The 14,364-nt window shown below is 44.9% G+C and overlaps 1 protein-coding gene across 1 annotated transcript in view; it reads right to left on the bottom strand.

Moving 5' to 3' along the window:
- The window catches only part of LOC143767471 (uncharacterized), a 432,524-nt gene that overhangs the window by 32,539 nt on the left and 385,621 nt on the right, over window positions 1-14,364 (bottom strand). The window contains exons 2-7 of the mRNA XM_077255842.1: window positions 6,049-6,146; window positions 4,560-4,709; window positions 4,251-4,430; window positions 4,044-4,167; window positions 3,863-3,960; window positions 3,574-3,664 (exon numbers count right to left, since the gene is read on the bottom strand). Of these exons, the coding sequence (XP_077111957.1) occupies window positions 3,574-3,664; window positions 3,863-3,960; window positions 4,044-4,167; window positions 4,251-4,430; window positions 4,560-4,640 (574 nt within the window). The 5' untranslated portion in view covers window positions 4,641-4,709; window positions 6,049-6,146. The remainder of the gene's footprint in view (window positions 1-3,573; window positions 3,665-3,862; window positions 3,961-4,043; window positions 4,168-4,250; window positions 4,431-4,559; window positions 4,710-6,048; window positions 6,147-14,364) is intronic.

Below are 14,364 nucleotides of genomic sequence, written 5' to 3'. Positions count from 1 at the left end.
GTTCTCTGCTTAACATTCCGATCAGACTGTATGAAGCTCACTGCCTTGTCACGGCAAACCTCGTAGTGGGTCCTACCGCCCTAACAGAGAAGAGCAATGCACCGAACACCACCACAGCGGCCATGTATTGGCAGGGCAGACTGCCTGAGATCTCCATACTGCATTGCTCTACCAACACAAAACCACAGCAACAATGGTCGCCACACAGCACCAGCACCAAATGAAAGGAGTACCCATCGCACCCATGGAGCGGAGCCGTGCGCCGACCACCGCCACAGCAGAAATGCAGTGGCAGGGCAGACGGCCTGGTGTCTCACAGCACCCATGCTGCAAGACAGAGTCCCCATGACTCCAGACCTTGCCGCCCCACCAGCACAAAGCTCCAGCAACATTAGATGCCACACAGCACCAACACCAACTGTAAGGCGCAATGAAACTCCCCTCCATCAAGCTCTTCAGTGAGAGCAAAAATGGGCTAGACCCCTTACTTTGCAGTCTCCTGCTAATTAAAATCCCCTGTGCCAAATGGGAGGAGTGCACATCCAAAGAAAAAAAGGACAGAACATGCTATATGCTGAAAAAAGAGAAAGGACAGCACCTCCAAAAATAATACAATGATCCAATGCCTCTCGGCAAAAATAGATATATAACTGAACATGAGGTTCTCAGCTTAACATTAGTGTTGAGCGATACCGTCCGATACTTGAAAGTATCGGTATCGGAAAGTATCGGCCGATACCGGCAAAGTATCGGATCCAATCCGATACCGATACCCGATACCAATACAAGTCAATGGGACTCAGGTATCGGACGGTATTCCTGATGGTTCCCAGGGTCTGAAGGAGAGGAAACTCTCCTTCAGGCCCTGGGAACCATATTAATGTGTAAAAGAAAGAATTAAAATAAAAAATATTGCTATACTCACCTGTCCGACGCAGCCGGGACCTCAGCGAGGGAACCGGCAGCGTTGTTTGTTTAAAATTCGCGCTTTTACTTGGTTACGTGAGGTCCCGGCTTGTGATTGGTCAGGGCGGCCATGTTGCCGGGATGCGGACCAATCACAGCAAGCCGTGACGAAATTACGTCACGGCTTGCTGTGATTGGTCCGCGTCCCGGCAACATGGCCGCCATTAACCAATCACAAGCCGTGACGTCACGGGAGGCTGGACATGCGCATATTTTGAAAAGCGCGCGTGTCCAGCCTCCAGTGACGTCCCGGCTTATGATTGGTCACGGCGCCATGTTGCCGGGACGCGGACCAATCACAGCAAGCCGTGACGAAATTACGTCACGGCTTGCTGTGATTGGTCCGCGTCCCGGCAACATGGCCGCCATTAACCAATCACAAGCCATGACGTCACGGGAGGCTGGACACGCGCGCTTTTCAAAATACGCGCATGTCCAGCCTCCCGTGACGTCCCGGCTTGTGATTGGTTAATGGCGGCCATGTTGCCGGGACGTCACTGGAGGCTGGACACGCGCGCTTTTCAAAATACGCGCATGTCCAGCCTCCCGTGACGTCACGGCTTGTGATTGGTTAATGGCGGCCATGTTGCCGGGACGCGGACCAATCACAGCAAGCCGTGACGTAATTTCGTCACGGCTTGCTGTGATTGGTCCGCGTCCCGGCAACATGGCCGCCCTGACCAATCACAAGCCGGGACTTCACGTAACCAAGTAAAAGCGCGAAATTTAAACAAACAACGCTGCCGGTTCCCTCGCTGAGGTCCCGGCTGCGTCGGACAGGTGAGTATAGCGATATTTTTTATTTTAATTCTCTTTTTTACACATTATTACATTAATGTTGTTGCGATACCCGATACCCGATATCACAAAAATATCGGATCTCGGTATCGGAAATTCCGATACAGCAAGTATCGGCCGATACCCGATACTTGCAGTATCGGAATGCTCAACACTACTTAACATTCCGATCAGACTGTATGAAGCCCACTGCCACGTCACGGCAAACCTCATAATAGGTCCTACGGCCCTAACGGAGCGGAGCCATGTGCCGAACACCACCACAGCGGCTATGCATTGGCAGGGCTGACGGCCCGGGGTCTCCACACCACGCTGCTCCACCTACACAAAACCACAGCAACAATGGCCGCCACACAGCACCAAATGAAAGGAGTCCCCATCACCCCCATGGAGTGGAGCCGAGCGCCGACCACCGCCAGTGTGGCATTGCAGCGGCAGGGCTGACGGCCTGGTGTCTCACAGCACCCATGCTGTAAGAAAGAGTCCCCATGACTCCAGACCGTGCCGCACCACCAGCACAATGCCCCAGCAACAATGGCCGCCACACAGCACCAACACCAAATGTAAGGAGCAATGAAACTCCCCTCCATCAAGCTCTTCAGTGAGAGCAAAAATGGGCTAGACCCCTTACTTTGCAGTCTCCTGCTAATTCAATCCTGCTAAGTCAGGATACTGCAAAGTAAGGGGTCTAGCCCATTTTTGCTCTCACTGAAGAGCTGGAGGAAGGGGAGTTTCAGTGCTCCTTTCATTTGCTGTGGGTGCTGTGTGGCAGCCATTGTTACTGTGGTTTTGTGCTGGTGGGGCGGTGCGGTCTGGAGTCATGGGGACTCAGTCTTGCAGCATGGGTGCTGTGGGGCACCAGGCCGTCTGCCCTGCTGGTGCATTGCCTCGGTGGGGGTGGTCAGCGCACGGCTTAGCTCCATTAGGGCGGTAGGAGCCACTACGAGGTTTGCCGTGACGTGGCAGTGGGCTTCATACACTATGGTCAGAATGTTAGACTAAGAACCACATGTTCAGTTATATAAACTTTTCCCTAGTGGCTTTAGATCAATGATTTTTGGATGTGCGGTTCATGCTCTTATTTTGTGCTATTTATTAAATCTGTTGTGTGGTATAACTATTTGTTTTAAGAGGATACAAAATCAATGTTTTAACTTTCTTATTCTTCAAAATATTTGGCAAATTTCAGATTTTTTCCATAAATAAACTCAAAACAAATTTACCTAAAATACCACTTACGTAAAGTACAATGTGTCACAGAATACAATCCAACAATCTCAGGATCACTTGGATCAGGTTAAGCATTTTAAATTTATAACTACATTAAGTGACTCATGTCAGATGTGAAATATGGGAACTAGATAGAAACAAAGATAGAGCAGTAGAAATCGATTAAATGAAATGAGGAACTGTGACATCTCTGGGTAATTATATTATGTGACATGGTAGCTTTCAGCAATCCAAACTGTTGTAGGGGACAATATTTTTTGTCAGATGAGTTTCTTTAAGAAATATTAGACATTTAGAGAAAACTTTTCAAGATTAAGAAATATTACATTTCATTTACTAATAAAGGGGGATTTTTATTTTCTGGCTTCATAGATTCAACAATGGATTACTCCAGTACAAGTTCTTATATAAATGCTCAAACTAATAGGGACAGTTTTGGATGGAGGACCATGCAGTCATCTAAAGGCAAAATGTTGACCTTTAATTGTGAAATGACTGGGCAAGACAACTGATAAAGCAGAGTCAGACAAAGACTAAGAAGAATCTGTAACTTCTCTGCATTTGGTGGTTACTACTCACCTGTCCATGTATCTGTATGAATCTCCTCTTTACACCGCTCATCACCCCTCACACATGTCTCTATAGTATTAATATAGGTCAGATCTTTCCCCTGAAACAAATATTGTAAAAGTTACAGAAAGATGGAGAAGTCACATCTGTGATCAGCTATAATCCTGCCATCTCCACTGTTCTCATTACACAAGTATAAAACATATAATACTGGTGGAGAAAACAAGACTGAACACAAGACCTTCACAGCCGTTTACACATCATAGGGGAGAGCTCATGACACCTTTTCGCCATGTACCTGATGATCCTGAGGAACATCTGGATTTTCTTGTTTACAGTCCTGAAGAAGAAGAGGACGGGGACATCTCTCTGGTGTTGTCCTCTTACTGGATAGAACTGGAGGAAACACATACAAGGAGTGAATTCATTCTTCACATACAGATAATTATAGGCCGTGTGTATTTAGTCCTTTCCATTACCTGATGATGTGAGGGGCTGGGGAACCTCCATCATGACGTCCTTGTACAGATCTTTGTGTCCTTCTAAATACTCCCACTCCTCCATGGAAAAATACACGGTGACATCCTGACACCTTATAGGAACCTGACATATACAATGATACCGTCATCCCCCCGATCCATTCATAGCATTACTGTATAACGTCACAGTATTCCCAGCAGTGTCACCTCTCCATTCAGCAGATCAATGATCTTATAGGCGAGTTCTAGAATCTTCTTGTCATTGATGTCCTCATGTATCAGGGGGTGAGGTGGAGGCCCCATAATTGGGCTCAGGGGTCTTCCCCATCCATCAGACACAGGGTCCTGACAGCGCTCACTAGAGGTCTTCTTCACTACTGTGTAATCCTGGTTATGGAGAGACACATTAATAAATCTCACTACAGACATTCCCAGAGTCCTCACCTCTCCAGTTCTGTCCATCTGTTATTCCCATAGATAAGAATGATGTAATGTGATTTCATCAGAATCTCTCACCTCTCCAGTAAGCCGTAAGAGGATCTCTAGGGTGAGGTGTAATATCTTCTCAGCCATCTTGTCCATCTCCCTATCCATCATTGACAGATGAATCAGGAAAATTATTTTAGATAGTAGATCTCCACTGACAGGAGCCGAAATTGTAGGAAACTGAATGGGTAGAAGATGAGGCCAATGTAACATCATAAAGAATCCTGTGCAACAACGCAATTACTAGAGATAGGGGTAAACACATATTGAGGATAAATATAGACACACACCCGTGGTCCCGGAAGAGAAAAAAGTATATGAGAGGTAAGTCCACACCAAGGAGCATACGGTACTGCACACAACACAATCGTGTGCTAAATAACAGGAATGGAATCACTGATGAAAAACATATACCTTTGCATTAAGGATGTCCCATAAATAAAGAATACAATCCACTTGGACTGTTTGAACAAAGCATGCAAATGTGGGCAACTGTCCGGGGTGGTGTTAGGGGGAGTTGTGGTATGTATAAATACTGTTGCACAAACCAGTACAAATCATACAGGGTACATAATTAGGGAAGAGCAACTGGTAACTAGACAGGAAATCTGCTACACACTCAAAAATGTATCGTGATATCTTGTCATTCTGAGGAAGAATTAAAATCAAGCTGTGGTTGGTATGTGGTAAAAAATGTTTTGTAAACTGGAAAATGTGAAGGAGACTGTAGTAAGAGCAGCCTGATTAGTATCAACGATCAGAGATATAACACATGAGTATAAATAGGTTTTACAAAAATGGTACAATGTAATATAGCAAAAGCTGCTCGAATACACTCTACACAAACAGTCCTCATGGCTTGTATGATTTTTTTTATGGGATATCCTTAGCACAAAGGTATGTTTTTCATCATTGATTCCACAGAACATATAATTATATTTGTGATAAACCCGCACCTCGCTACCCCGTCTGACTTCACTATTATGTCGGAAGGAACACGCGGTACAGTCTTCTCACTTGCACCAACGTGATGTTCTGCACCCCATTGGGACACGTAAGGTCAGCTTGGCACAGTTTTACACAGACATCCCTTGTCTACACGGTCCCAGGAAGGCACGGGGAGTGAGAGAAGGTGGCCCATGCAGCTGCTGACGTGGCACCACACTCGCTCACAAACCTGACAGGCTAAGAGGTCCCTTTAACTAGCACCAGTGAAACAGAGCTCTGCCAGCCTGGTATGACTGCCACCAGTTCCTCATTAGATATAAGCCTAGTCCGTTAACGGGTTTAAATCGAGCTAGAAACCAGCCTCGGTAGCATGTGATGTTAAAACCGAGAACACGGACATGTGGATTTGTGGATCGAAATAAAAGAACAGCCCAAGGTTAAATTATATATTTAATTGCCTTAAGGGCATACTAGACAATACACTATATACACAATGGTTATGCTTATACAGTGGTCAGATATTCAAATATAGGTGTAGTACAAAAAATATAAGATGAAACATATCAGTTACCGATTTGATGTTCGACCATGTGTAATAGATTGCAGGGGAGCAAGGGGCTGCAAGCTGGTTCCAGTTCCTTCTAGCACGTTACTTGATGTCGTTTCCCCCTTTAGAAGTGAACATGATAAAGAGAGAAATGGAGAGAAAACACATGGCCATGCATAAGCATTTAACCCCTTGGCTGGCTACTCCCTGTCCCGTGCCCCCGGGATGGTCCTTATCCCCCTCCCTTGGGGTTTTGTAGCTAAAAGTCCCAAAACATATGAAAGATGATAACTTCCCAACGGAATGTAATAGAGTGGAGGTTCAAGCGCCATCCTATCCTGCCGGGCCCCCATCATGCTCAGAGACAAATCACAGATTTGATACCTGGCTACTACTAGCCATTTGGCGTATCTCCCCACACTGGGGTGCTAGAACAGATAGAGATCCTGGAATGCATTTGGCCTGTTCCAGAGATCACTAAAATGTAAATGATGTGTGCCTAGGATATACGACAACTCCATATTATCCTTAAACCTCTCTATGAAATTCCCATCTGATTGAATGAAGCAGTTACGCAGGTGTCCTGTTGAAGCTACACATGCTGAAGGAGGACTGTATTACGATATGCTACAGTTGATGGGCATCACTTAAATCCCCCCATATTCTCCAGGAAGGGAGAGAGATACAGTACATCAACCACCACCCACATCCCCATTAGTAGACATGTTAACGTAAACAGGCGTGGACATTACATTGTTGCCTGGAGGATCAGGCAATGGGGGTTCAGTGGCCACATACTGGGATATTAGCCTCCCCAAGTTTGTCCCAAGCAAAACACTCTTGGGAAAATTTGAGTATACTCCCACCTCCCGCACTCCCTTCTCAGCGCCTCAGTCCAACTACACCCTGGCGACAAAGCGCCAGTTCAACTACTCCAATCCCGGTGACAGCGAGGATTTTCCCAGGTACTAAATACTGTGGGGACATCAGTTCAGGCCGCAAAAGAGTCATCTCGGCACCAGTGTCCCACAGTCCCATGGCCACGGCCTGGCCTATGGTCATGGGATGAAAATTGTCGATGTACCTCCCACCATCCTCACCCACACACAAAACAGTGGACAGTTTCTGAGACGTAGACGGAACTTCTGGCGCTAGAGACACCTGGCTTTGAAGAATCCCAGCTGTTTGCAGAGATGACATATTCAGAGTTCCCCCATTACGTGGAGAAGGAAGCATGGGCAGGTGACCCCTTGGGTTTGGGGGAAAGGGCAGGGACAGTCACTGTTGCATATGCCCCATTTGGTTTTCATTCATGGAGATACTGCTGGAGGTCCTCCTGGCATTTCCACAAAAACTGCTCAGTTGCTGGACGGTGGTGAGCTCCTATCCCTTGCTCCATTGGGTGACTGCTCTCAGTAGGGATCGCATGTGACCGGCCCAGATGTCTGCAGGAACCCGCTGCATTCTCTGCAGCTTCTTCCGGTACGTCTCACGGGTCAAGTTATACAGCTGGACCAGAGCCTGCTTGATATCCTCATAGCTCAGGGTGGTCTCGCTGGGCAGATACCCAAAAAATTCTGGGGCCTTACCCCTGAGACGAGGGGTTACGAACTGGACCCACTGGTTCTTAGGCAGATGGTTTTGATGGCAAGTTTTTTCAAATGCCAGCAAGAAAGTGTCCAAGTCCCCTCCTTTGTCCAGCAGAAGGAAGTCCTCCACATGTAGCTTCCGGATCCGGACCTCAGGGGACTCACAACTGGCTGGGGTCTGCGACTGGAACTTGAGCATTTGTAGCTAGTGTTCACGCTCAGATTCCTCATGACGTTCTGCTGCAGCTATGAAGGTCTCATAGAAGGCCTTATCTCCAGCCTGGAGTCTGGCCAGAGTAGCTTGCAGGAGGATATCCGAGCCTACTGGGCTGGGGAGACGGGCAGGTGGTGAGCGGCCTACTGCAGGACTGACCATCAGCAACTGATTCCCCTTCTGACGGGAGCAACATAGTCTTCCACCTCCTCCCCACCGTCCAAAGCATTGGCCAACTTCCTGGCTCAGCCACTGGCTGCCAGAGGCCAACCTGGCAACCTTTGGTCACTGACACAAAGCTGCGACCTGATGCACCCATATACCTTACAGTATTTGCACTCAGACTGTCTAGTGGTGAGCTGTTCTTGAGACCACAGCCACAAAAAGCTACTGCTGGAATTCTTTAGTGTCTGGGAGTATGCGTCCCACACTCACACACACTATAATCTCAATCCCACTGCGTTATCAGCACAACCACATGTGATGAACTCAAACCTCGCCATCCCATCTGACGTCCCTATTACGTCAGAGGGATCACAAGGTAGTCTCCTCACTTGCACTAATGTGACTACCTGGGGACATGTAAGCTCAGCTTGGCACAGTTTCACACAGACACTACCCAATATACACAATGATTATACATATGCAATGGTCAGATATGCAAATACAGGTGAAGTACAAAAGATATAGGATGAAACATGTCAGTTAGTGGTTTGATGTTTGACCATGTGTGCTGGACCCCATGGGTGCATGGAGCTGCCAGCTGGTTCCAGTTCTTTCCAGCACATTACTTGATGTGGCCCCCTTTTTGGAAGTGAACAGCATGCATGACAAAGAGAGAGCACATGGCCTTATACAGGCATTTAACCCCTTGGATGGTCACTCCATGTTCCACCTCCAGGATGGTCCTTATTCCCCTCCTCTAGGGTTTGTAGCTAAAACTCTACAAACCTATGAAAGATTATAACTTCCCAATGGAAGGTTGCATGGTGGCAGTTCTGGCGCCATCGGATCTAGTCGAGCCCCTGTTGCGCTTAGAGAACAAACATGACTTTGCTACCTGGCTTCTACAAGCTGATCTGCGTAACTCCCCATCCTGGGGTGCTAGAACGGATTGACACTATGGAAAGCGTTCGGTCTGTTCCAGAGATCTCAAAAATGTAACTGATGTGTGGCTAGGACATACGATAACTCCATTATTATCTCTCAGTGACAGGGCCAAATTTGGTACTTAATGACCAAGCCAATTTTATCAATTCTGACCATTGTCAATTTATGTGGTTATAGCTGTAGAACGCTTCCGGGTATCCCACTGATTCTGAGAATGCTTTTTTGTAACATATTGTACTTCATGTTAGTGGTAAAATTTCTTCGATATAACTTGCGCTTATTTATGAAAAATCGGATATTTGGCAAAAATTGTGAAAATTTTGCAATTTTCAAACTTTTAATTGTTGTACCCTTAAATCAGAGAGTGATGTCATACAAAATAGATAATAAACATATCCCATATGTTAACTTTATATCAGCACAATTTTGGAAACATAATTTTTTTTTTGTTAGGACGTTATAAGGGTTAAAATTTGACAAGCGATTTCTCATTTTTTCAACTAAATTTACAAAACCATGTTTTTAGGGACCACCTCACATTTGAAGTGAGTTTGGGGTGTCAATATACCCAAAAGTGATAAAATTCTAAAAACTGCAACCCTCAAGGTGCACAAAACCACATTCAAGAAGTCTTTACTTTTTTCACAAAAAAATTACTTTGGAACCATTTTTTTATTTTCATAAGGGTATCAGGAGAAAATGGACCACAGCATTTGTTGTGCAATTTCTCCTGAGTACGCTGATACCCCATATGTAGGGGAAACCCACTATTTGGGTGCAAAAGGGAGGGAGCACCTTTTGACTTTTTTAATGCAAAATTGGCTGGAATCAATGGTGGCACCATGCAGTGTTTGGAGACCCCCTGATTTACCAAAACAGTGGAACCCCCCCCATTTCTTACTCCAACCCTAACCTCAACACACTCCTAACCCTACTCCCAACCCTAACCGCAACACACCCCTAACCGTAATCCCAACACTAACCATAACCCTAACAACAAACCTAACCCTAATCCCAACCCTGACTCTAATCCCAACCATAACCACAACCCTATCCCAACTCTAACCCTAATGGAAATAAATACATTTTATGTATTTTATTATTTTTACCTAACTAAGGGGATGAAAAAGGGCGGTTTGATTTACAATTTTTTTATTTTGATTACTGTGATGGGGTCTTTCACAGTGATCAAAATGAACCAATAGGAACAATTTCTTATTGTTGCCGGGTGCCAGGTTTCTGCGCGCGCACTACGCATACGCCCGCCATTTTCTTCCTGGAAAAAGACAACGGCGGTCTGGGGGACTTCATGAGGGGTTGCAGAGGCTCTACAGGTACCGGGGGGGGGGGGGGAAATCGAGGGACCCCATTTCTCTCTCCTCTGATAGCCAAACATGTGGCTATGTTTGTCACGTTTGTTAAGGCTGACATTTTATCCCAATCCACTGATTTATTGCATTCCCTTCCCTCCCGCACTTCATCAAGCTCACTTTCTTTCTTTGAACCTGTCACATCTTCTCACACTACTACCTGCACCACTGATCCTATTCCCTCTTACCTCCTTCAATCCATCTCTCCAGCTGTCACCACTCACATAAAACATAACTTTTAATAGATATAAATAAGAAATGTATGAAACAAATGTCACCCAAAAACGTGTCAATAAAAAGTACCACTAGGTAAGTCCAAATTTGTGTACTATATATAGATAAACACTAATGGATAAACTTGAGGACACTGGCAGTGTCCAGCATAGAGGGTGGCAGCTCTATCTTTAGCACTGAAGCACTTTATCTCCCAGCAAGCTAGTCCCCTGATGATCCTGCTTGCAAAGAAACGCGTTGGGACCTTCTAGGGAGAGTGCAGGGCTTGTTATTTTGTAGGGGTAGCTGTGGACTGTCCTTGTAAGGGCAGGAGTTCGGGGATTGAGATCAATAATAGCCCCATAGGGATTGACAGGGAATTGTCTCCTGAAGTCGTGCGACAAAACGGACTTGTCATAGAAGCACCACTGGGGTTCCGGCTCTCTCATCCTCGACAATAATTGGTGAGATTGTTCCATAATTATTTATTCTCCCAATTATCTGTACCCCTCTTTATTATATTTTTTCAGTATATGATTGACTGCTAATATTAATGCAACCAGGGTACCTTATTATTGGTTTGGGTACTTTATAAGTACCATTGGTTTATGTTGTGTTTTTTTGTCACTAAACCAGGTTCCTTGGTCTAAACATTTGAACACTGGACCACTGCCAGTGTCCTCAAGTTTATCCATTAGTGTTTATCTATATATAGTACACAAATTTGGACATACCTAGTGGTACTTTTTATTGACACGTTTTTGGGTGACATTTGTTTCATACATTTCTTATTTATATCTATTAAAAGTAATGTTTTAATTCCTGCTTTAGCTATGTTCCCCAAATTCAGGTAGGATCATGTGATTTATCACATAATATTATTTATTGCTGTTTTCGCACCACTCACATAACTAAAATATTTAACCTCTCATTAAGTATCTTTCTCTCTTTCTTCAAACACATCAGAATAGTCCAATTACCTAATAAACCATGCCTCGACCAGAATTGCGCTGCTAACTACAGACCTGACCCACTATCTCTTGAAAACTCTCTTCTTGACCCTTTGCAATTCGGTTTATGCTCCTTACACTCTACAGAAATTGCCCTCACTAAAGTCTCTAACGACCTACTAACAGCTAAATCTAATGGTCACTATTCCCTGTTGATTTCCATAGATCTCTCTGCAGCATTTGACACTGTGGATCTCCAGCCCCTCTACACTATGCTCCACTCTATCAGTCTTAAAGCTACTGAGACATCCTACCTTTCTGACCACTCTTCATTGTATCTTCTACTGACTCTTCTCCTTACTGTCAGGGTTCAGTCCTAGGTTCCCTCCTCTCCTCACTATACACGTCTATTGGTCAAACCATCAGCAGATTCCGTTTTCAGTACCAGCTCTATGCTGATGACACCCAATTATACACATTGTCTTCTGACATCACCACTTTATTAGTGGGGAATGCCAGCAACTGTCTGTCTGCTGTCTATAACATCATGTCCTCCCTATATCTATAAGGCTAGGTTCACATTGCGTTCTGCGCGTCCGTTAAATGGACTACGTTACACCGCGTCATAACGCGGTGTAAGGTAGACCGTTAACGCCGCCATTGAATGCAATGTCGGACGCATCGCTAGCGCACGCCCATAATGGGCGTGCGCTAGCGATGTTCCGTCATTGGGTGCTCTAGCACTATCTGCGCTAGCGGGCAGCCATACCGGCACTTGCGTTAACCCCTTAACGTATTTGTTGAACGGGCTGCTGTTAACGCAATGTGAACCCAGACTAACTGAAACTGTCAAAAACGAAACTCCTTGTGTTTCCTACCTCTACTAAGCTTCCTAAACCCAATATTACCATTTCCATTTGTGGTTCAACCATAACTACTAAGCAGCACACCCGCTGTCTTGGGGTTATGTTTGATGCAGATCTTTCCTTCACTCCGTGCATCCGATCATTCACTAGCTCATGTCAGCTACACCTCAAAAACATCTCCAGAATCCAACTTTTTCCTCACCTTTGACTCTGCAAAAACTCTGTTACTAGTATTCATTCTCATCTGGACTATTGCATCTCTCTACTAATCGGTCTCTCACTTACTAAACCCTCCAATCCATCCTGAATGCAGCAGCCAGGACCATATTCCTGTCCAACCTCTACACAGATGCCTCCAACCTGTGTGAGTCATTGCACTGGTTGCCCATCAGGTATAGAATACAATATAAACGTATCTCTCTCACAACAACAAAGTGCACCACAGTTCTGACCCACCCTATAATGTCCTCTATCATCTCTGTCTACCACCCTACCTGTGCCCTCTGCTCTGCTAATGACCTAAGACTAAACAATAATCCAAACCCCTTACTCCTATTTCCAAGACTATTCAAGTGCTGTGTCAATTCTCTGGAATGCACTACCCCAGATATTCAAATTATTTCCCAATACCCACAGTTTTAAGTGAGTCCTACAAAAACAAATCTGTTAATTTAGGCTGTCCCATTCCCTCTCCTCACTTATCTAACTATTCCCATTTTGGACTTCCAAAATTTTCCTCCAAATCTAGTCCCTTGCATCATCTGTATACACGCTCTCCATAGCTGCACTTGTAGATATTGGCTGGTGGCCGGTTCATGCAGCGTTACTTGAATACCCTATTTATTATATTGATATCAGGACCATACATGACTAGCACTTTTATTACCATTTACTTTTTGTGCCCCCAGTATTCCCTCATAGATTGCCAGCAAAGCCCTCACTCCTCTTAGTGTCTGTTGAATTATGTCTTTCTCTGTAATGTCTGATATTTTCTGTATGTGTTTCCTCTGAATTTTAAAGGGCTACAGATAGTGATGAGTGATTATACTCGTTGCTCGGGTGGTCTCCAAATATTTGGATGTGCTCGGAGATTTAGTTTTTGTTGACACAGCTGCATGAGTTGTGACTGCTAGACAGCTTGAATACATGTGGGGATTCCCAAGCAACCAGGCAACCCCCCACATGTACTCAGGCTGGCTAGCAGCCATAAATCATGCAGCTGCATAGACAAGAAGAAAATCTCCGAGCAGTCACAAATACTCGGAAACCACCCGAGAGTGCTTGGGAAAACCCGAGCAACGAGTACACTCGCTCATCACTACCTGTGGAATATGTTGATGCTACAAAAATATAATTATTATATTATATATATTATATTATTATATAATTATTATTACTAACCAGGAAATACAGAAACTTGCAGGCGACCAAAGCAGTGGTGGCACGTGAGTAGCGGGGGATCATTAAATTTAGTATTACTATTTGTATTATTATACAATATTCAGCTTTTCTTTCCATCAACTAATAAATCCTATATATTCTAGGCCACACACAACAATCAGATTCTTCCTCGGAGTTGGCAGCTGAATACGTTATACGCTAATTCTTGTCTCATTTACCGACACTGGAATCGGCACTAGCAATATAGCAGGAGATATTCATTACAAGTGACATGAGAAATAACTACTTCATGATGAGGACGACATCTTCATCTTCTACTACGGCTCTAGGAACATATCTGGCCAGAGTCCATCACTGACTCCATCATCACCGGCCGTCTATATGAATGTTCTTGTGTGTGGGGGGAGTCGGGAGAGATAGACATCAGCAGAATGATCATTAGGCCAACAGTGATCTCATGTGTATGGGGCCATTAGTATTACACTGACAGGCAGGGATAATACACCGCACTACAGTAGTACAGGGCATCACCGGAGCAATCAGAGGCTTCTATGCTGTATGATCGCACTAATGAGGGTTCATGAAAAAAATGTTTTACGTGAAGAAAACATCATGATTTTAGCAAAA

This window comes from Ranitomeya variabilis, chromosome 4, assembly GCF_051348905.1.
Source record: "Ranitomeya variabilis isolate aRanVar5 chromosome 4, aRanVar5.hap1, whole genome shotgun sequence".
Lineage (NCBI taxonomy): Eukaryota > Metazoa > Chordata > Amphibia > Anura > Dendrobatidae > Ranitomeya > Ranitomeya variabilis.
The sequence above is the reverse complement of the archived record's forward strand: the minus strand, read 5'-3'. Positions and strand labels throughout refer to the sequence as shown.